Genomic DNA, 22,369 nt, shown 5'->3' with positions numbered 1-22,369 from the left:
TTTACAAAGATAAGCACATCCTCAAAACTAGTCTTCATCACTCGTATTAACCACATTCTAAAATACTATACACATGGACATGGTGGAAAGACATGTATTGTACTACAAAGACAGAATCATTCTTAGTAGTTAGTTAAGTGTTGTCAGTCAATTCTAACCATACCTTAGACATCTCTCTCTCTGTAATGGCAGATTAAACTTGGCAGATTTGATGAGGCATGATATACTCTATGTAGTTTCCACTCTTCCTGCAACAGCTTCTTGCAATGCTGGGGCATGTTCTCCCTTCCAGATCTACTTCAAAAACCCAGTATAAAAAAAAAAAAGGAGATCAGTTCCTATGTCCTCTAGAGTCTCTGCTAGTTTCCTTGGAGGCTAAAAGTGCAAGAATGTCTACACAAACTAAGAAAGTTACTTTACGATCTCCTGTGTCTGCAGTAAAACTAATATAGCAGTGCAAAAATACAGGGCTAGTGAACAACCATCTGAATCTGAAGAAAGATCCCATTGTTTTAGTTTCTCCTCTTCTTGCCCTACTTCAGATTTAAAAATTGCTTTCTTACATTGTGCCTACAAAGTGTCCATTTCTGCTCTTCTAAAAGTGATACCAGCAACAGCAAGGATGAGAAAGTTATCATCGGAACTCTGGATTCAATTAAGAGAACTCAAGAGAAACAGCTTTTTCAGAACATCTGATCCCAGCTGCTAGATCCATCTCAGTCTCACTTTCCTACCTTCCGATACTCTCTTCTACTACATCACTTCTAATCTAGGGTCCATCAAAAAACCACAAGGACAAGACAAGAAAAGCTAGATCTTCTGATGGGAGTCATGCAGAGATTTTTCAGTTTGCATAGGATAGGCACAGTCTGAGAGACGAGAGAAGGACCAACTCAAGAAAACTCTTGCCACCAAAGCTGAGGGTGTATACCTTGTCATAATTTCAAATACTCTGGCTGAAGTATAGGCGACGTCCAGCATGGACTGCAATGAAGTCTTAGCCACCAATCAGGCTTTGGTGACAAATCCCCCAAAATCCTCTCTCGAGGCATTGGGCAGCGGGTTTAAACCTGGTGAGGATATCACCAAGGAAATACTTAAACCACAGCTAACTAAACTAACACTCTACTAAGAGTACTAATTAACTATATACAACTAGAAAAATCACTAAAAATAGAGGGATTTTGAGGTGAAAAAAAATCACACAGAGCTGCGACTCCAGCCACACAAGGTAAGAAGGAACTGAAGGGAAAGGGGGTGGCACTACCTCATATAGCCAGAGTAGGGGCTGTGCCCATGAGGTGCGAACTCTGCCCCTTTATGGGTACTGCTAGGCAAAAGTCTCTCACTCTGGCACACTGGGTGCCCAGACACCTAAATGAAACACATGGCTCCATTTACTTGAAGAAGAAACTAAGCTAACTGCAAGTCTTAGATAATAATGCAACTGGCAAGATTTTAAAGTATTACCATTGCACATAAGAATTGCAGAGAGATAAGGCTTCCTCTACCTGCCTATTCATCAAATCTCTTGGAAAGTCCTAGCATCCTCACCCACATAAACCAAGTCTGTAGGAAACTATATGAGAGGGCAAACAAATACAGCAAACTGAGCTACAGTTTGACTGTACATTGATTCTGTTACAGTTAATCCCTCCAGAAAAGGCAATTCTTCAGAAATAAAACAATTTGTGCAAAATACTTTTGATATAAATTCTTTAGCTACCAAAATAGTGCTAAATTTATGAAGGTTACAGCACTTTACAAAAAAAATTAGCATGACATTAGACAATATGAACATTAAATAGGTTGAATATGGTCCCCTTTTAAGTTTTTCAGAATCTAACAAAGTGGCAGCTGAACCCTTTAGCCAACATCCTTGCCTAGCTTACCTGTTTTTGGAATTTTAATAGCTAACACCATATTAATTAGGCACTGATCACTCTACAATTTATAAGAAACTAACAAACAAACTAATTATTAACTTTAAAGTTGCTATTGTGCCAAAGACGGAATATTACAGTTTAAAAAAACTTAAACAACTAAAAGTATGGAAATAAAAATTAAAGAAAGAATTATACATATTCAGAAACACAATTTACAAAATCTATTAAACAAATATACATATGTAAGATATTACATTGCAAATTCCTAAAACAACCTTAATGATTCCAAATTTTAACCCACAAATCAGTAATCGGCTTACATCGACCCACCATACACACACACACATTCAACCACACACACACTTTAAATATGGGCTACAAATTTTCAGAAACCACAAACCATCCTCCAGTTCACTCACCCATTCTTAAACAGACATACCAATATCTTGCCTCTTATTCTTCAGATGCAGATGAGAGACTCAACCCTGCCACTGAAACTCCCTACTGTAGCAAAGGGACCACAACATATCACATCTTATTTTCCACACACAGTCTAGTTATACTCTGTTTACCTCAACCACTAGTCCACTGAGAAAATCTACTCCACCCCATCCCATATTGTTAGAATACTACTGAGAACATTCCTAGACACCTTCCCATTTCCAGTCAGAGGTCCAAACTTTCAGGTAGAGGTTACATGCCAGATCTTCATCAGATATAAATCAATGTAGCTCCACTGACTTCTACAGGGTCATGCTGATTTTCACCAGCTGAGGATACAGTCTTTCATATTTATCTTCAGAAACTCCACTTTACACACATACTGTAGGCTGAAGACCTCAGACTAACCTGTTTCACCATCACAGAGAATGTGCCTGTAGATGTATTACATTTCCATTTTTAGTTAATGACTTCAAATGACTAAGATTTGTGGTGGTTGTTACAGAAGCAAATCTCTGGTGAATGGTAGGTGCCTTTACTGGTACAGAATTAAGTTTGTTTTTGAAGTATCTTACACTGGTACATTTACATAAGAGACTGTATGAACAGTATTTGAGGATGTGTCCACTCTTCTTTTCAATCCTGTGAAATGTTTAGTTTTTTAACTGAAACATTACTTAGCATTTATACATTGTAGCAACACTTATGCTAACTTTTTTTTCCAGTTAATCTCTGTTTAAAATACGGGCTCATTTTGAATCTTAGGCAGTCCACAGAGTCCACCGACCCTCATTCCTTCCTCCACCTCTCCTGCATGCAGAACTTTGGAGATCCACATACCTCTACTCCCTACTGCTCTCCTTGATCTTTGGAATTTCAGAAACTCCGAAGCATCCTTAGCTCCCCCAAACATCATTGCCCTGAAGAGCTCTCGAGCTCCACAAGGTCCATAGTTTCCCCTACCTCTTTCCCTGCAGAGCTCAGTAGCTCTAAGATTCCCTGGATCTCTAGCATTTCCTGCCTTACATTGTCCTGCCTTCCACAGTTTAGAAGGAATCCATTTCTCTTTTGTTTCTCATTGCCTTGCAGAGATATTACGAGTCTCCTATGGGGCCATGCTGACTTTATAAAGTTTGAATTGCTGATTTTAAATTATTTTAATTACCATCTCCTCTAGATCTTAAAAAGATATTTAAGATTAAATTTAAAGATTAACTTCACACTATAAGAGGAGTTACACAAAGAGAGATTTGGAAATGAACATTAGGATGGAAGTCAACATTTGTGATGTGGCTGACAAAATCCAAGCCACACAACTTTGATGGTTTGGGTACAAGCAGAGGATGAATGAAGAGGACCTAGTAAAGATAGCATGGCAGGATAGGGTTGCAGGAAAGAGACCCTAAGGAAAGTCGAGGAAGCAATGCATGGTTTGCACTAAAGAAGATGGTAAGCAGGTGGACTTTAGTGCCAACTCGGACAGACAAAAATGGCAGATGCTTGCCTGACAATCTGACCCCAGTTAATGGTATAAGGGGAAGGAGAAAAAGGTTCAAGATTCAATTTAATGTTTCCATTCTGAAGGTTGCCAATGAATCATTTCTCTTTTTTGTTTTTTCAGCTTGAGGAACTCAAAAGGGAACTGGGAAAGACTAAGTAACTGGTCTATTTTAAAGTTATGAATGCTTAAAAATTATTTTGAAATTTACTCAAAGTATAGGAATTTTTAGGCATCCATAGCTTTAAAATGAATTGACCAATTGCCTACAGAATCTCCCCCAAATTTTTTAGTTTACCTTTAAGAGCAATTGCTCCTGTGCCAAGTTATAAGAGGAATGAATATAGAGTGAATAATGGAACCCAAGTTGCAACATTAACTATGGAGCCTCACTAACAAATCCAGGTACTTCAGACCACAGATAACTGCGATATAAACCTAACATGTACATGAGGAACTAGCTGAGGCTAGAAACATTGTCCAGCTTCAGCAACAAAACACTTCACTTCCTGTGCTAAATAATTCTTTGAGTTAGAGGAAGCTGATGATCCCTATAGCCTATTTGGGTCAATCTCTAGAGGGCAAGATCTCTCTCTCTCACACACACACACACACACGCACGCATACACACTCTGTTACCAAGTTGCTCCATATTCAGGAGAATTCATAAAGCAAATGTAATTCTCTTCATGCTGTTCAAATCACAAGCCACTACCACCTGAGCTAAGGGGAAATCTCTCCTGTAGTGCTGAAGTATAAAAGTCTCTAAACTGCAACCAGCCACCAGAGGCCAAATTGCTCATAATACACTAGAACAATTACTATTTGATATTAAAAGTGTTAATAATTCTGTTTAAATACAATCTACTTTCTTCAATTAAAGTCTGTGCACAAGATGTGAGGTGATTGGACTATGTGGAAAGTTTGAAGGGCATTTTTGAGCTGCAGGAACACAAAGAAACAGATACGTCAAAATGCAAATCAGGGTATGTGTTTTTTTAAATGATGCTGGGTGCAACTCCATAACTATATAGAGATTAATGTTTTGCTAATTCTATTTTTTCTTAACAAGGCAATATCCCTATTTCTTTTGTTTGCCTCTTCTGTGTATGCTCACTGTATTTTCCTATTTAATTTTCTCTTCACTATTATATATAGTTACTGTGTTTCACACTTGTGACACCCATAACATAAGACACTAACAGAAGTGACTTAGCCAGCTGGCTATCCAACCCTTTATTATATTGGTACTGTGGTAGTATCTAAGGGCCCCAGCCATGAAACACAGTCCCAATGCACTGTAAAATTGCATAATAAACAACGGTCCTTGCCCAAAAGAACAAAGTCTACATTTTATTTTAAATTAAAACTTTACATTAAACTTTAACTTCAACCTACCTACTGCCAATCTACTCTCATCCAACTTATAGTCTTGCTATTGACTTTCTAGCTAAAGCAGATGAAGCTTTTAATTATTAAATAACTGAGATATTTTCCAAATTATGTTCCTGAGCAAATTATGTTATGACAGTTAGTTTCTAATGGAATTTTATCAAGGAAATAATGCCCTTCATGGTGACATTAATTAATTTTAACATATGTTATGGAATAACCCTGCAAACATTTACTCATGAGAATAGTCCAAGATCAACAGGACTACTTGAAAGAGTAAAGTTACTTATGTAAGTATCTGCAGAATGGGATCCTGTTCATTTCAGAATAGCTTGTTACAGAAATGTGTGTGTTCAGGAAAGATTTTTAAGCTGTACAATTACTTTTGTTTCTCTAAAAAGCTCATCTACGCAGCTGGCTTTAGTCAGTCATCCATTTAATTATTGTACAACCTCGCCTTGATATGGCTTTACTGCACAGCGAGAAACTTGCACAGGTACACTGCACACATTGCTCCAGGTGCTTTTTTTCCTCCAGAAGGATCACATGGGGCATCAGCATTAATTGGATTAAAATCTTTTCAAAAATTTAACATTTAAAAATTGAAGAAAAACAAATGTATTTTACTGAAATGCACCAACTCTCAGGAAGATGTTGACCACTTTCACTATCATGGCCTGAACATGTAGAAGATGCCACATGGAAATTCCAGGCTCATAAAGAGCCTAGAGATTCACACACCTTTACTGGCTCCAAGCCAGTCTTTAGAGCATCCCTTATAGGTCATTGTACACACAAAGTGGCATTCTGAGTGACTCTCTTTCCAAGCCAGGGGAAAGGCAAAGTGATGTTAATGATATGAAAAACATGATTGAGGCCCCAGAATCAAAGGGCAGAGAATAAAAATCAGAGATCCAGACTTTGTGAGAACTGGGTGTAGTATCTCTTGTGATAGCAACAAGTCAGGACTCAGCTGTAATGAATACAATAGTAATTCTTTACTAAAGCTGCTGGACATGTACAGACCTTGTAGTTCTCCCTGGCTCTAGTTTCCAGACTGACTAATACAACCTTTGCTGCTTGGTGTCACGAGATCTTGCCAAATCTTGAACTAAGCAGCTATAGACTGGGCTGCTGACTACACTACTCTGGAGTAAGAACAGCCATTTCCATTCACCGTTGTCCATGGTTTTTTTTTCAATCTATTATAATTCCAGATTTCCATTCACCAGCTGGCTCATCGTTAATTTTACATCCATTCCTCTCTCTCCTCCCTCCCCCAATAACATGCAAAGCTTAGGGGATGTGCAGTAGTAAATGCAACAACAACAGAATGATTTGCAATAGATGATCAAGCAGCAATCTATGAAAACAGTTTGAGTTTTTGTCTAAAGCAATTGGAGAGCTGTGTTTCCTCTGGCCTCCATGATTAAATCACTACATATTAGTTCCAGCTAAAGTCATTTTCCCTTAAATTGAAAAGCACAATGTAATTTCATCAAGAATTTCTAAATGACTTTGTACCTTACTATATTCAGACTTGACTAGAGACCACATACTGTCAGTCACAACAAGCTTAATATTCTATTGAGGCTTCTGTACAGGTTTAGTTCTTTGCTAGTGTCTGATCATTTCTAGGCAAATTTCCCCCCTTTATATTGTTGCTTTGAGCCATGAATTTAGCATCAAGAAATACTTACATTTTGGTAACGGAGTCATTTCTTTATAATTCCTGTACTCCTCACCCAAAATATTCCTACTTTCTTTCCCAAGACTTTGCTGTTTATCTCCGGTCTGATAAAAGAAAAATGATTATAGTTGGTACTGTACCTTTCCATCTCAGTTCCTGATATCTAGCATAGAGCCTGTATTACCGATCAAATCACATTTGCTCAACATGAATGCCCCTTGCAACTCTGATCAACTTAAGTGCTATGTTACACACTTCTACTTTGTGTGTGTTTAGATAAACTATGGAATTTAGCAGCCAGCCATCTTTAAAAATACTATGTTGTTCTTTTCTCTTAAAGATATACAATATAATGTGTTTTTTACAGTATTTGAATGGCTTGCTGCTGTTCCCTGACATGATTTCTTTATATGTTTATTCACAGATAACACCTAAATAACACAGTAGCATCAATATATTATTTCATATGGAGTGAACTCCATCAAAAGTGGTTATAAGACTTGCTGGAGGATTGCACAGGATAATTTGCCATGTCTGTCTCATAATCCATGTTATGCTTTTATCATAAGATTCCTAATAGTGGAGATGAAAAACTGAACTTGCAGTTCAGCAGGGCACAAGGTAGGCATCACAGAAGTTTAAAGGTTTTCAGTGAGACCACCAAACTTCTTCAGCAGCAGTCATGTTCTGGACTACAAAGATTTCATGTACATAACTGGCATCTGACCCAGAAATGTGCTAAGTGCCCTCAACATCCACTGAGCACCTATGCAGGATCAGACCATGGATGATTAGAACAGACCTGCACCACATCCTAAAACAAGTTCTCATAAAAACAGACTGAGAAAAGACCAGGCTGGTAAGACATCCCAAACACATTTATTTTTCCCCCCATGATACTTCCATAAACCTACATTTCTTCTTTGTTGGATGGATAACTGGTACAGGAGAAGGGATAGTTCAGTCTCTGTGGACCTTCATTTTTTATATCTGTGGAAATTTCCACCGTGAGGTCTAATTGATACTAATTGTGGTAGAGATTTTTGTGATAGGAACACCTGACCAGTAGCAGACTGACTGCTACACTGAACAACTGTCAGACAGGAACAGAGTCCTGGGCTAGATTTGAACTGGAACACAAGAGATAATCGCTCCTGTGCACTAATGAAACTTCTGAAATCCCCCAATCAAGGAAGCAATTAACTCCTTCAGGTTCAGAATCATTATTGGGTTACTGTCAGGGTATATCTAGGAACTGAAAACCTTTTTGTAACTCATGAAACCTACAATCCCCGACACCACAATCAACCCAACACCTATTTTGCTAAAAATACGCACACTAAATTAAATCGTAAAAATGTAACAAGAGAAGTTAGAACAAATCTTCCTTGTTTTTCTTCCCTCCCTCTATTTTATGTGGCATAAACCAACCTGCAATAATCAACTAGAGCCATTTAGTGTATAGCAGTCTAGTCTTGCTGTGACTAATAGGATGATTGGTTGTATAGCTTCTTTATGGTTGTTCATTATATCACCCTTACATAAAGTAATTTAATTTCAGTGGGATAATTAGGGTATTTCTAATCTAACTGATAGTCTGAATGAAATGAGATTCTCAGAGGGAGATTTGTGTACCAGGAGACTGGTGACCTTCGGCCCCAATTTTCACACAATGTATTAAACTGACAGTCCTACTTTCAAGCCCTGCTGTACTGCATCTTCACAACTTCTGCAGATCTATGTGCTGTAGATAGCAACCTTAAATGAGGTTCCTTTATCCTAAAGAAATCCCATTATTAAAGGAAACCATAATATCTTAACTGAATTATAAAAAAAAAAATAACATAGAGCATCATTCATTAACTAGAAAGGCTGCACCCAAATCTCAAACACTGTGTACTACACAAAGCACCCAGCTAAACACTCACTCTCAGGCAGTCCCTCACAAGTCAATCTCTAATATTCAACACTAGCATGGCTTATCCTGTATTTATTTCTTGCATATGTCTGAAAATCTGCTCTTTTCCCAATTTCCCAGAAAACAACGTATGAAGTAGAATAAATGCGTTTTCTATACCATTGGCAAACTGGATCAGTGCTATACTGCTATGTATGAGCTAAAAAGGAGCAGGTTTCAGTAATAATTACTATACACTGTAGCTGTCAAGCAGTACAGAATATCTGCTTGATTTTAACAAATAAAGTTCTCCACAGCTTCATTCCTACTTACATATTAGCTTTCAATTCCTCCTACTTCCTCTCTCATTCTCCTATGCTCCGCAACTGCCAATGTTGTAATCGCCTACCGTATTTGTATCTTTCTAATTCATGGCCCAATCTAGCTCTCACTGAAGTAAAAAAGAGTATTTACTTCATGGGCATTGACTTAAAGTCAAGTCCTCTTCACTTTATAAAAGTACTTCCACGGGCTTCTAAATTCCTACCCTACTCATGTGAAACTGGATTTGGTCCTTGCAAGCTCCCTGAAGAGGCACCTTGTCTTCTTTAATGTTTCTAAACCACCATATACATTTGTGCAGTTCACCCCTAAAGCTCTGAAAAATATACTCCCTTTGATGAATAACTTGAAGTCCAATAGCAGAGTTTATAATCTAAATAGTCGTTTTAGAGGTCACAGTAAAGGATTTACAAACAGGAAAAAAAATCTTTATCCAATTTTTTTTTAGTTTTTAAGTATTTGGATTACTTAACACAGCCAGGGATTCACTACAGGTTATGTTATCTTTCCGACTATTTTGTACCAAAGCACCACAAACAGCTGCAACGAGGAGCTGAGAACATTCACGTTGACTTCAGTGAGACCAAGATTTCAGCCATACAGTATCATTAATTTATGTACAAATAAAAACCAATTCAAATATTCAATAGATGGCATCATTTGACTATATACTTATTAAACGTAGTTATTTACTATTTTCCTTCCCGGTTTCACCAAAATTAAGAATAGTTTAAACAGACAATATATGGAGTTCTTCTCTAGCAGAGAAATCTTAACATTTAAGGTTAGGGGATGGGGGAAGTACATATGTTGATATTTAAGTATTTAAAGGTTATGTTCAGATGTCAATATAAACAGTTGATTTCATGCAGCAGAGTGTTTTTTTCTCTACAATGAGCACCTTCTTAACACAGATGCTTTAAAAATATATGCTTAAAAAACCCTAGCAAACTGCTACATATTACAGTTACCTGAAGGATCCATCTTCAATCTGCAACCACAAGAAAAGCAGTGAAGGATAAAATAAAGACAGAGATTCCCATTTGTAACTCATTGCTAAAAAAAAAAAAATTAAAAAGGCAAAAACTGCCAATTTAAAAAGAACCTACCTTAATTTTTAACCTTCACTCAGAATTTCTTGGCTTAATGTTATTCAATAATAGTTATTTGTGTTTTTATTTTCTTCACTGCTGCTTGTATATTCTATCACATCAGACCTTTTACCTGGGAATTCGTTGTTAGCAAGTCACTAACCTGAAAGACGGTAATGGCTCCTTTGCAGCAGTAGCAGTCTTGTCAAGGCCTATTTAGGAGACTCTTTAGTTCATGGTTCACTGACCTGATAAAACGAAGAAGCCATTATAGTTTAATGGGCCAACATAGATCTTTCATATGAGAAGTAGAGGGTGTATGCTAAAGATGCAGGGCCATTTTCTGCTTTTGGACACAACACAAAGTTAAGTCTAAAATTAGTTTTTGGAAAGAAGAAAAGAAAGTGCTGATCAAAAAGCAGTTTAAAAAGTAAAGAAATGGTTTACAACGTATTTTTATTGATGGCCTTACTGGATGGTTTTCTGAAGGTCTGTCAAAATATTCCTGACGGTCAAAGTGAAAAATAGAAGAATGAGCTTCATGGATTCAAGGTTGAAATAATGTTTCACTATGGTACTATGACAGGATGTAGCAACCCCGCACTGGGCCAACAGGGCCTGACCTATCACTGTGGGTCCAGGAGACCATGCCCCTTTGCCCCTGCTGCGCATGCTCCAGGTGGAAGGGACAGATAAAAGGAGGCAGCCCAGCTCAGTCTGGGTTACCTGAAGAGGAGGAAGGACATGTGCTGCAGGCTCCCGCAGAGGAACCTGCGACTCTCCAGGCTGTTGGGACTGTGGACCTGGACTACGCTGCAGCCAACCAGCCGATTGCGGAGACTGACTGGGATGCCGAGCCACTGCCAGCCGAGATCGTCGAATCGTGGAAGTCAACGAATGGCTATACAGGTGGTATCAGAGAGAAGGCTTTGGATTCTTTGACCATAGGATGGTGTTCCAAGAAGGAGGAGTGCGAGGCAGAGATGGGCTGCACCTAACAAAGAGAGGGAAGCACATCTTCGCAAGCAGGTTGGCTAACCAAGCGAGGAGGGCTTTAAACTAGGTTCACCGGGGGAAGGAGACCAAGGCCCTGAGGTAAGTGGGGAAGTGGGATACCAGGAGGAAGCACAAGCAGGAGAGCGCAAAAGGAGAGGGCTCCTGTCTCATACTGAGAAAGCGGGACAATCAGCAAGTTATCTCAAGTGCCTATACTCAAATGCAAGAAGCCTGGGAAACAAGCAGGGAGAACTGGAAGTCCTGGCATAGTCAAGGAATTATGATGTGATTGGAATAACAGAGACTTGGTGGGATAACTCACATGACTGGAGTACTGTCATGGATGGATATAAACTGTTCAGGAAGGACAGGCAGGGCAGAAAGGGGGAGTTGCATTGTATGTAAGAGAGCAGTATGACTGCTCAGATCTCCGGTATGAAACTGCAGAAAAACCTGAGAGACTCTGGATTAAGTTTAGAAGTGTGAGAAACAAAGGTGATGTCGTGGTGGGAGTCTGCTATAGATCACCAGACCAGGGGGATGAGGTGGACAAGACTTTCTTCCGGCAATTAACGGAAGTTACTAGATCACAGGCCCTGGTTCTCATGGGAGACTTCAATCACCCTGATATCTGCTGGGAGAGCAATATAGCAGTGCACAGACAATCCAAGAAGTTTTTGGAAAGTGTAGGGGACAATTTCCTGGTGCAAGTGCTGGAGAAACCAACTAGAGGCAGAGCTCTTCTTGACCTGCTGTTCACAAACTGGGAAGAATTAGTAGGGGAAGCAAAAGTGGATGGGAACCTGGGAGGCAGTGACCATGAGATGGTCGAGTTCAGGATCCTGACACAAGGAAGAAAGGAGAGCAGCAGAATACAGGCCCTAGACTTCAGAAAAGCAGACTTTGACTCCCTCAGGGAACTGATGGGCAGGATCCCCTGGGCGAATAACATGAGGGGGAAAGGAGTCCAGGAGAGCTGGCTGTATTTTAAAGAATCCTTATTGAGGTTACAGGGACAAACCATCCCTATGTGTAGAAAGAATAGTAAATATGGCAGGCGACCAGCTTGGCTTAACAGTGAAATCCTTGCTGATCTTAAACACAAAAAAGAAGCTTACAATAAGTGGAAGATTGGACAAATGACCAGGGAGGAGTATAAAAATATTGCTCAGGCATGCAGGAGTGAAATCAGGAAGGCCAAATCACACTTGGAGTTGCAGCTAGCAAGAGATGTTAAGAGTAACAAGAAGGGTTTCTTCAGGTATGTTAGCAACAAGAAGAAAGTCAAGGAAAGTGTAGGTCCCTTATTGAATGAGGGAGGCAACCGGCATCCCTTACTGAATGAGGGAGGCCTAGTGACAGAGGATTTGGAAAAAGCTAATGTACTCAATGCTTTTTTTGCCTCTGTCTTCACGAACAAGGTCAGCTCCCAGACAACTGCACTGGGCAGCACTGGGAGGAGGTGACCAGCCTTCTGTGGAGAAAGAAGTGGTTCGGGACTATTTAGAAAAGCTGGATGAGCACAAGTCCACTATTTAGAAAAGCTGGACGGATGCACTGCATCTGAGAGTCCTAAAGGAGTTGGCAGATGTGATTGCAGAGCCATTGACCATTATATTTGAAAACTCATGGAGATCGAGGGAGGTCCCGGATGACTGGAAAAAGGCTAATGTAGTGCCCATCTTTAAAAAAGGGAAGAAGGAGGATCCGGGAAACTACAGGCCAGTCAACCTCACCTCAGTCCCTGGAAAAATCATGGAGCAGGTCCTCAAGGAATCAATTCTGAAGCTCTTAGAGGAGAGGAAAGTGATCAGGAACAGTCAGCATGGATTCACCAAGGGCAAGTCATGCTTGGTTAATCTAATTACCTTCTGTGATGAGATAACTGGCTCTGTGGATGAGGGGAAAGTAGTGGACATGTTATTCCCTGACTTTAGCAAAGCTTTTGATACGGTCTCCCACAGTATTCTTGCCAGCAAGTTAAAGAAGTATGGGCTGGACGAATGGACGATAAGGTGGATAGAAAGCTGGCTAGATCATTGGGCTCAACAGGTAATGATCAATGTCTTGCCATGTCTAGTTGGCAGCCGGTATCAAGTGGAGTGCCCCAAGGGTCGGTCCTGGGGCCGGTTTTGTTCAGTATCTTCATTAATGATTCGAAGGATGGTGTGGATTGCACCCTCAGCAAGTTTGCAGATGACACTAAACTGGGAGGAGTGGTAGATATCCTGGAGGGTAGGGATACAATACAGAGAGACCTAGACAAATTAGAGGATTGAGCCAAAAGAAATCTGATGAGGTTCAACAAGGACAAGTGCAGAGTCCTGCACTTAGGACGGAAGAATCCCATGCACCACTACAGACTAGGGACCGAATGGCTCACTAGCAGTTCTGCAGAAAAGGACCTAGGGGTTACAGTGGATGAGAAGCTGGATATGAGTCAACAGTGTGCCCTTGTTGCCAAGAAGGCTAACTGCATTTTGGGCTGTATAAGTAGGAGCATTACCAGCAGATCGAGGGACGTGATTATTCCCCTCTATTCGACAAAGGTAAGGCCTCATCTGGAGTACTGTGTCCAGTTTTGGGCCCCACACGACAAGAAGGATGTGGAAAAATTGGAAAGCATCCAGTGGAGGGCAACAAAAATGTTTAGGGGACTGGAACACATAACTTATGAGGAGAGGCTGAGGGAACTGGGATTATTTAGTCTGTGGAAGAGAAGAATGAGGGGGGATTTGATAGCTGCTTTCAACTACCTGAAAGGGGGTTCCAAAAAGGATGGATCTAGACTGTTTTCAGTGGTAGCAAAGGACAGAACAAGGAGTAATGGTCTCAGGTTGCAGTGCGGGAGGTTTAGGTTGGATATTATGAAAAACTTTTTCACTAGGAGAGCGGTGAAGCACTGGAATGCGTTACCTAGGGAGGTGGTAGAATCTCCTTCCTTTGAGGTTTTTAAGGTCAGGCTTGACAAAGCCGTGGCTGGGATAAGTTAGTTGGGGATTGATCCTGCTTTGAGCAGGGGGTTGGACTAGATCAGGAGTCGGCAACCTTTCAGAAGCGGTGTGCCGAGTCTTCATTTATTCACTCTAATTTAAGGTTTCACATGCCAGTAATACATTTTAACATTTTTAGAAGGTCTCTTTCTATAAATCTATCATATATAACTAAACTGTTGTATGTAAAGTAAATAAGGTTTTTAGAATATTTAAGAAGCGTCCTTTAAAATTAAATTAAAATGCAGACCCCCCCGACCGGTGGGCAGGACCTGGGCAGTATGACTGCCACTGAAAATCAGCTCGCATGCCACCTTTGGTTGCCTACCCCTGGACTAGATGACCTCCTGAGGTCCTTTCCAACCCCGATATTCTATGATTCTATGGGGCTTATGGTAGGAAATGACCCAGGGAATGTATTAGAAGCCAATGCTTGAACCCTTAACTGGGAATTTTCCAGCTTCATAGGGCTCTGGCTGGAACCCAGTGGAGTAGGGTGGGCCCGGGTTCTTCTACCCCCTCTGCCCTGCCGCACTTGCCACTAGACGTAGCTACTGGGGGTCCTAACTAGAGACTAACCATTTGTTCTTCCCCACCCCAGGGGCTGCAGACTCTTTGTTTACTCTACCCTACCCAATGGGTCAGAGTCCCCAACTCCTATTGTTTTCCCCAGCCAGGAGGCTAAGGAAGCATAGACTGAGTGTTTGCTGAGCCCCACCAGGGGCCCTGAGTCCCCCACACCAAAATTGCTTGTGCAATCTCATGTACGGGCATTTTACATGTACAATGGAAGTAACTGCTCTCCAGTCCTGTCAGCAAGAGTCTCTTTTCATGCCAAAGTAAGACAGCCTTTTACCACTGGTCTGCTGCCACATTCTGATGCTATTCTGATTTTTCCCTTCCACAAGCAGTACCTTTCATAAGATGTTTCACTGAAACCAACTGACTGTGCAGCTCCATGATGGCCAAAGGATCGGCTATTTTAGTAGGAGAATAAAAGATAAGCAAGAGGACCAATTCAGCAGTCCATGGTTATTCAATCAAGCACTTAAGCATCACTTAAATACTTTGCTGAATTGGAGTTTAGGAGTCCTGCATGTAAAATGCAGGCTAAAACTATGATTGCTTGAAGAGGTTGAAATATAATTGTTAAAACATTTGGCTAACAAAGCTGCAGTTGAAATATATAGTTTCTCTTATGTAAGGACCCAATCTTGAGAAGAATTTGATGCATAGTTTGGAGCGCCCTCAGTTCATAGGCACATTAATCAGGGCTGAAGGTGCTCCATGCCTCATAAAAAGATGTTCACCGCCTTGCACAACTGGCTCCTACAAAGGGACATAGAGTCATTTTAATTCAGTAGCAGAAAATTACATTTTTGTAACAAGTGATGAGTATGTCTATCAGAATAAAGGACCAATTACAGACATCTTCCCTCCATCGCCCCCCTCCTTTTTAAAAAAAAATAAAGCTTTTCTTTATTGTTGGTATAGTAATAGAGCGACAAACTGTTATGGTGGACATGGATATCAAGGAAAGGGAAGGAACAGCAACTTACAAATATTTCAGCGTCATTCAAACCATGCCAGCATTAATGAGGACATTCTTCAATCATTAAAAACCTTACCACAGAATCATTTTTAAAAGCTACAAAGATGATAACAATGTTATCTCAAAACTGTTTCATTACTTTCTTCTCACTGAGTAAATAATTTTTAATAATAAATTCAGTCTTTCATATGAAAGGTCTTGACCAATTATGGTTCTTTAAATATTCTACGGCACTTTTCTTCTCACTTCTCCATACCCCCTTTTTTGGAGGGGTGGGTAAGACTAGGGATGCAAACCCTGAAGTTATAGCCAAATTCCATTTAATTCCATTCTTATCTATCAATCTTCCAAGATTTCCTGTGCATTTTCATTTAGATATGATAGAGTTAAACTGTTGTATAATATTGAAGTGTTCTGTCAGACAATTATCACATTTCATCTCAGAAGATAACTGCATTTCAGTAGTGAATGCAATTTCTGACTGTAACTTGTTAAATTCTTAACACACTTTGGGATTTTCCGGGATAAAATTGGATATAAATGCGAGATATTACTACAAAATTCAGTAAGTAAATTCTTGCATTTGGTTACAGTGTTTTAGCACATGACACAACTACTTGAGAAAAACATCATGCCAGGAAGTTATTAAACCACAAAAATTTAATCATAAAAAGATAAGTTTTACCATATTCTTATGAAAATCTATACAGCACTCATCTACATACATTTTGATGTGTTATTCTCCCACCATGTTTCGAGAAAATGAGAGATTGTTTACCTCTTTTCTGCAATTCTGTTGTTTCCACTGATTACTAGATTCACAGTCTAAGGGTAAACAAGGTGGAAAAAGTCTCATGTCCATTGTTCCACTCTCTGTCAGGGAGATTTGAAGCGAACTAGGCCTCACAAAAAATTTTCTAACCTGGATAAGCAGGCCTAAGATATCTGACAGTTGTTTCACGCTCTTCATCATCATCTGAAACAATCAGTACGCATTAGAGAGTACTTTTCCCTTTACAAAGGTGATAATTAGATAACAAGCTGAGATTAAAGTAATTACAGTTAGACAGCTGGCAAGGCAGCACAGTCATGTTGAAATATTGTTGATACTTCAGCATCTGGTTCTAATAACAGCACAGGCTAAAAGATTTTACATTAATTACAACACATAATTTAATATAAACATATTTAATTACAATTGATGAGCGATAAACTGTTCAAGAATTATTTAACCCCTTCCACACGTCAACATGATTGGAACTTCATGTGGTTCTTTCCATTGTAGGAGAAAGCTGAAGTCAACATGAAAGGTTAAGAATTTCTTGCCCCTTTTAACAAGTGACTACTTGACAAACTGCATTATTGATAAGTATCTGAAGCCAATTGCTAAACACATTTAAAATGATGGCATTCTATAGAATTTAGAGTCTAGAATTAGTGACAGTCACACAATGTGCTGTAAAAAAAATTGCTCTGGCTTGATTAATGCTCTTTTTATGTCTTTGTCTGACATCTCCTAAAATCAGTAAACTCCTGTTCCTAGTCATTCTTCTTTTCTCAGATACAAACACATTTTCACACTTGTATCTGGTGAAGCCCTTGTTTATTTTTGAAGTCAATAAGGTATCTTTTTAATCAATCCTCTGATTTCTAGGAATTTCTCAGGTGACAAAAGGAGACGAGTACATTAGGTCTAGCCCTCAGCATCATGATAATCGGTAAAACAAGTTTGAGAAATGTGTACTGAGTGTAGCGAGGAAAATCCAGTTACTGTATAAATAAACACAATCAGTATTAATTCTGACTTGCATAACCAACTGCCCCCTACAGTATTTCCAGCAGCCAAACCCGAGAAGGTGAGACTGTAAGATTAGCCAAAAGGACTCAGAATATATTCTACTACATATAAGAAGCCCACCTTTCCTAAAAATGTAACTTTGTCCTCTATAAAGAGACAAGAAAGAAACCAGTCTGCTCAATTTTCTGCTTCAGCAGGAGAGAAATAGAACAACTGGTGCTGAAGCAAAGGCATGAAGAGCACAATTTACTCTCAAGGCTGTCCTGACATCATAATGTCAGGTATACTTCAACTTTTAAACACGGTGTTCTTTATGTACATACTCATTCAATGTCTAAAACACACTGCCAACATGGCACCTAGATGAAATTAGATCAAAGTTTGCTTAGTTATTCACTTTACAGATGCAGAGTCAGCCTAAACTTTTTTGGCAAGCCTGCAAAACATTTTGTTGTGTGTCCCCATTACAACAAATAAATAAACAAACAGCTCACCTTGCAGAGGTGCTCAGGATAACAAAGCCCTTTGGAACTGCAAGCCTAACTGAGTAGGCTGCAGTATGATCAATTCAAAGTAAATCAGGAAGAGCATAATTTTCTGCAGTAATTTCCTTACATTTTTCTAACCACTCATTTTGCATTTTTGGACTGAATAAAGTCAGTCATGTTTCACAGACACAGCCAAATCAAATACAGTAAGTACTATCCACTTTGAATTCCTGTATTTAAAAGGTGCTCTGTCAACTGGTTTTTTCAATGTTTCATATTTTGTTTACTCTTTGGTGGACCTCATACCCCTTTACCAACTTGAAAACAAGATTCCTTTCCCTAGCAGATTTTGTCCTTGCAAACATTCTATTTTGTTGTGTTCTAGAGATGCAGGAGTCAAAACAGCTGTTTTTTGGTTTCTCTCCCTCTCTGGGCACCAGCATCATCAATAGCATCTGCAAAAATGTTTACAGCTAGCTAATTGTTAGGGCTGATACCTTTAAAACTCTTATCTGGAACAAAATAATCACATCACAGCACTGTGACATTTGAATTATAATAGCTTGTCACTGCATCATCATATTGTTATGGAATGCTAATATCACCTTATTGTAAAGTCCAGCATTGGCTGTGAAGACAAGAGACTTGTAATAACTTGAAATGTCCCAGCTTATAGGAAGTGGAACCAGGCCAGTTCATTAAAAAAGAAAGTGTCCATGAAAATCAGGTTAAGTATCAACTCTTCTTCAGTTTAGAGAAGTTAAGGCCCTCTCTCATATTGGTTTAAGTGATTGGTTTATTTTTCCTCTGTGGCTTCTTCAACTAGAATGGTGGATTAAGAAATCAAAACTCCCAAACACCACAGATATGTGGAAACCAGAAATGATCATCAACAGACTGCAACAATTTTAAAGAACGTCAAATTTCTGGCCTAAATAAATTGATAATGCCTCTTCAATTCCACCTATTTTGAGCAGGAATGCTTTTATTTACACTCCTTTATTGCCAGATTCCCAGTGATTTCATCTCATTATATAAATTGATGTGCCCTATTACACCTAAAAGTTTGAAATTATTTAAATTTCCCATTTGAACTACAGCTCGGCCAACCATTGACAGACATTTCTGTGTTATAATAAAACCAAGGCCAGATTATATCTGTGATGTACAAGTATGGCCTGAAAAGTCTTTCCCCCACTACCACCCAAAGCCTCAGCACACTCTTGCAGAAGTGAAACAGGTAAGGTCAATGTAGAGTGGGGTGGTTTACACCTTACCACATTACACAATGCCCCTTGTTGTCCTGAGCATAACCAGGATAACTCTGGTATGTAGTGCAAGGTTGCACTACTCCACTTTTGCCAGTGAGACTACAGAAGATAAGTGCATCATACACTGCAGAATGTACAGCAACTACCCTTAAAACTTTTCAGTTCCTAAGGTCACTAATGCTACCTTACTCTTCCTTAGATGTTCTCTGTACTAAATAGAATGAAGTTTAGGCAATCCTGTGGTAATGTTGTCTAAATAAAAAGGCAAGATTAGAAAAAATATAAGTCTATCAAAATAGATGCATTCGTCATCCACCAAACCTGTCCTCTTGAATTCTGGCCGCCTGGTCTACAGAAACATTTAGGTCCACTTTAGGCCCAGAAATAACCTCTGCTACTTCCTTGCAGCTTAATTTTCCCATCTGTTCCCTGAGGCTGCAAGGAAAGAGAAGAGGCTAAGAATAAAGTTCAGGCAAGTGTAAATTGAAAAACACAGTGGCCTCAATTTTCTTATTGGGGCCTGTGGTTATTCTCTAGCTTAGCAAAAGCACTTTAGCCACAATATAGCTATGTACTCATATCAATATTAGTTCATTAGAATTTAACTTTCTATATTTTAAAGCTTTCACAAATTATTAGTAAGATATAATTACTGTATAAAGTTTCATAAATACTCAAAGAATAGTTAAAAATCCATTTACTGCTCAAGAGAGCAAGATCATTCACATCTTTTCATATTGGTTCCTGGCCTTTGTACCAGCATCAGGGCTGCTGATTAGTCTCTGAGGATTGAGGCACCTGAACTGTCGGTTAGCTGTGCTATTCCGAGTCCCCACTGACCTTCAGCATACTTGGCTTTGTGAACACAGATATATACAAAGAAATTGGACATGTTCTTCGGTATTTCATGGTAGGTGATCACATTCCAATATAAAGATGATGCATAAACAAACTGGTTATTGAATTTTAAGTCTGCTAAATGAGCAAATCTTTATTTCTTGTCGTTTTTCTTGCATAATTTACATTATCTTTGTTTTATGATTTTGTAATACTGCACTTCACAATTACAAATATAATTTTATTTAATAAAGTTAGAATAATCCTGAACCATTCAAGGAAACTTTTCACTTATTTTACAAAATATTTTTTTCAGTAGGTTGAACTTTTCCCTATGCCAGAATCCCTCCATGAAGCCCACAGTAATTGCTGTCCAGTCCTTTGTACAAAATATGTAACTGTATTACCACATATATGTTTAGTGATTTCTTGTTATATAGTAGTCAGAACAGTTGATTTAATGTATGAAAATCAGAATTGTTTAATTTACCCATCTGAATTTTTGTTGGCAGTTTCATTTTTTGAAAGCAGGAACTAACATCTAAATTATTCCTTTTGGTTAATTATGTCACTTTCCTAAGGCGTGCATCCCCCAGTGGCAGTACTATGAAGTTTTCAGACACATAAACCATGCACAGAAAGCAAGATTAGCATTTGCCTAATTTCCACAAGAGCTCCATGCAGTTCACCCTAGATATGGCAGTTACATAGAACAAAATGAGTTAAATACAGTCGGATTCCAATCCTGCAAAATCTTAAACACAGAACTAACTGACTTCAGAGGGATTACTTGTGTGCACATGCATAAATGTCGGCAGGACTGTTACCAAAATAAGGGTCATTATGAAAAGGCCCTTTGGCTTTTAACAAAAATCAAAGAAAGGGTTATAACAGCTGCTGCTCATCAACACCCTTGAGAAAGGACATGTAATACCTATATCATAAGAGGGTTTGACAGTGCTTCATGAGAAGACAAATGTTAGTGCTTGCCAACATCCACAAGAAAGGACATGTGCCAGTGCCTTAGCAATATCAAAAAAAGCCCTGTTCATCATCTAAGAGATGTTGCTACTAGCATATACAAACTACTGTGGGTTACAGAGAACTAACCAATCAGTTTACATATAATTTTTAAAGTTTATTTTCAAATACCAATTCCAACACAATTTTAATGCAAAAAAGATATTTAAGTGAATTATGTGTGAAACTAAATTTACTTCAAATACTGCCCAAGCGTTTAAATACCTGTGTCTTTGCTGCAGCGGTGTTTCAGTTGGAATGTTTGCTTCATTCTGGATCACTGAGGCATATAGGAGTAGAGTGGAAGTGCATAAATACATTTACCTACTTAATCCCAAAACTACTTCAAAATCACCCAGATGAGTAAATATACAAAGGAAGTCTGGGGACAGTCCCTGAGGAGCAGCATACATACCTGATCAGAAAATGGTTGATTATAGTGTCGAAATAGCTGTAGTAGGCAGCATTGTTCACATGCCCATACTGATCATTGTCCTGCCATCTTGTCTGTATCGGTAAAAAGTAAGCATACATAGCACGTTGTCTGTAATGGTCCTCAGTGCTTGATTTTGCTGAAGAGGTAGCCACATAACGGATATTACTAAGCACTAGAAATCTTTGTGCAAGTTTCATTGTTAAAAATTCTATTTAAAAAACAAAAGAAAAGAAAAAAAGAGAGACAAACATGTTACCTTGGGACTATATTTATAAAACTAAACAACACATTTCTGAATCAAAAGGGCCTCTGCTTGATGGACAAATATATTGGAGTTTCATTTCTTAGCTGCTTGTTAGTTTTCTGAGGCCACAAAAAGCTGTGCTTACAATAGCAAGGGGAAAGCCAAAGGGTTCACAACATTAGCTTGGTTAGATAAACCAATCAGAGACTTTCATTTAGAAATTGGGTGAAAATCCCTAGTTAAAAACAACAAATGGGGGGGCACGTCCCCTCAAAAAACACACTACCACATTATTAATGTATATACGTTAAAGGGGAGCCTATAGGTCTCAGTTATAATAAGGACACCACTGTGCCAATTAAGCTTCAGTGTAAAGTATATAAAAAGCTTTAGGAACAGAGTTACATATTAATTAAAAAACAACACTACTCTCCTGTCATGATTCAGCCTGTACTGCTGTCAGAACATTCAGCAAATGAGCACACTAATTGCCAGAA

General features: G+C 39.0%; 1 protein-coding gene across 1 annotated transcript in view; it reads right to left on the bottom strand.

The window, feature by feature from the left end:
- LOC311521819 (uncharacterized protein) overlaps positions 1 to 22,369 on the bottom strand; it is a 132,437-nt gene that overhangs the window by 55,577 nt on the left and 54,491 nt on the right. The window contains exons 6-11 of the mRNA XM_084630465.1: positions 21,608 to 21,836; positions 19,657 to 19,770; positions 16,557 to 16,754; positions 10,401 to 10,485; positions 6,918 to 7,011; positions 164 to 294 (exon numbers count right to left, since the gene is read on the bottom strand). Coding sequence (XP_084486591.1) covers positions 16,751 to 16,754; positions 19,657 to 19,770; positions 21,608 to 21,825 — 336 coding nt within the window. The 5' untranslated portion in view covers positions 21,826 to 21,836 and the 3' untranslated portion in view covers positions 164 to 294; positions 6,918 to 7,011; positions 10,401 to 10,485; positions 16,557 to 16,750. The remainder of the gene's footprint in view (positions 1 to 163; positions 295 to 6,917; positions 7,012 to 10,400; positions 10,486 to 16,556; positions 16,755 to 19,656; positions 19,771 to 21,607; positions 21,837 to 22,369) is intronic.

Source organism: Lepidochelys olivacea (genome assembly GCF_965140295.1).
Source record: "Lepidochelys olivacea isolate rLepOli2 genome assembly, chromosome: 6".
In the NCBI taxonomy this organism is placed as follows: Eukaryota; Metazoa; Chordata; order Testudines; family Cheloniidae; genus Lepidochelys; species Lepidochelys olivacea.
This window is presented reverse-complemented; position numbering and strand designations above follow the sequence as displayed.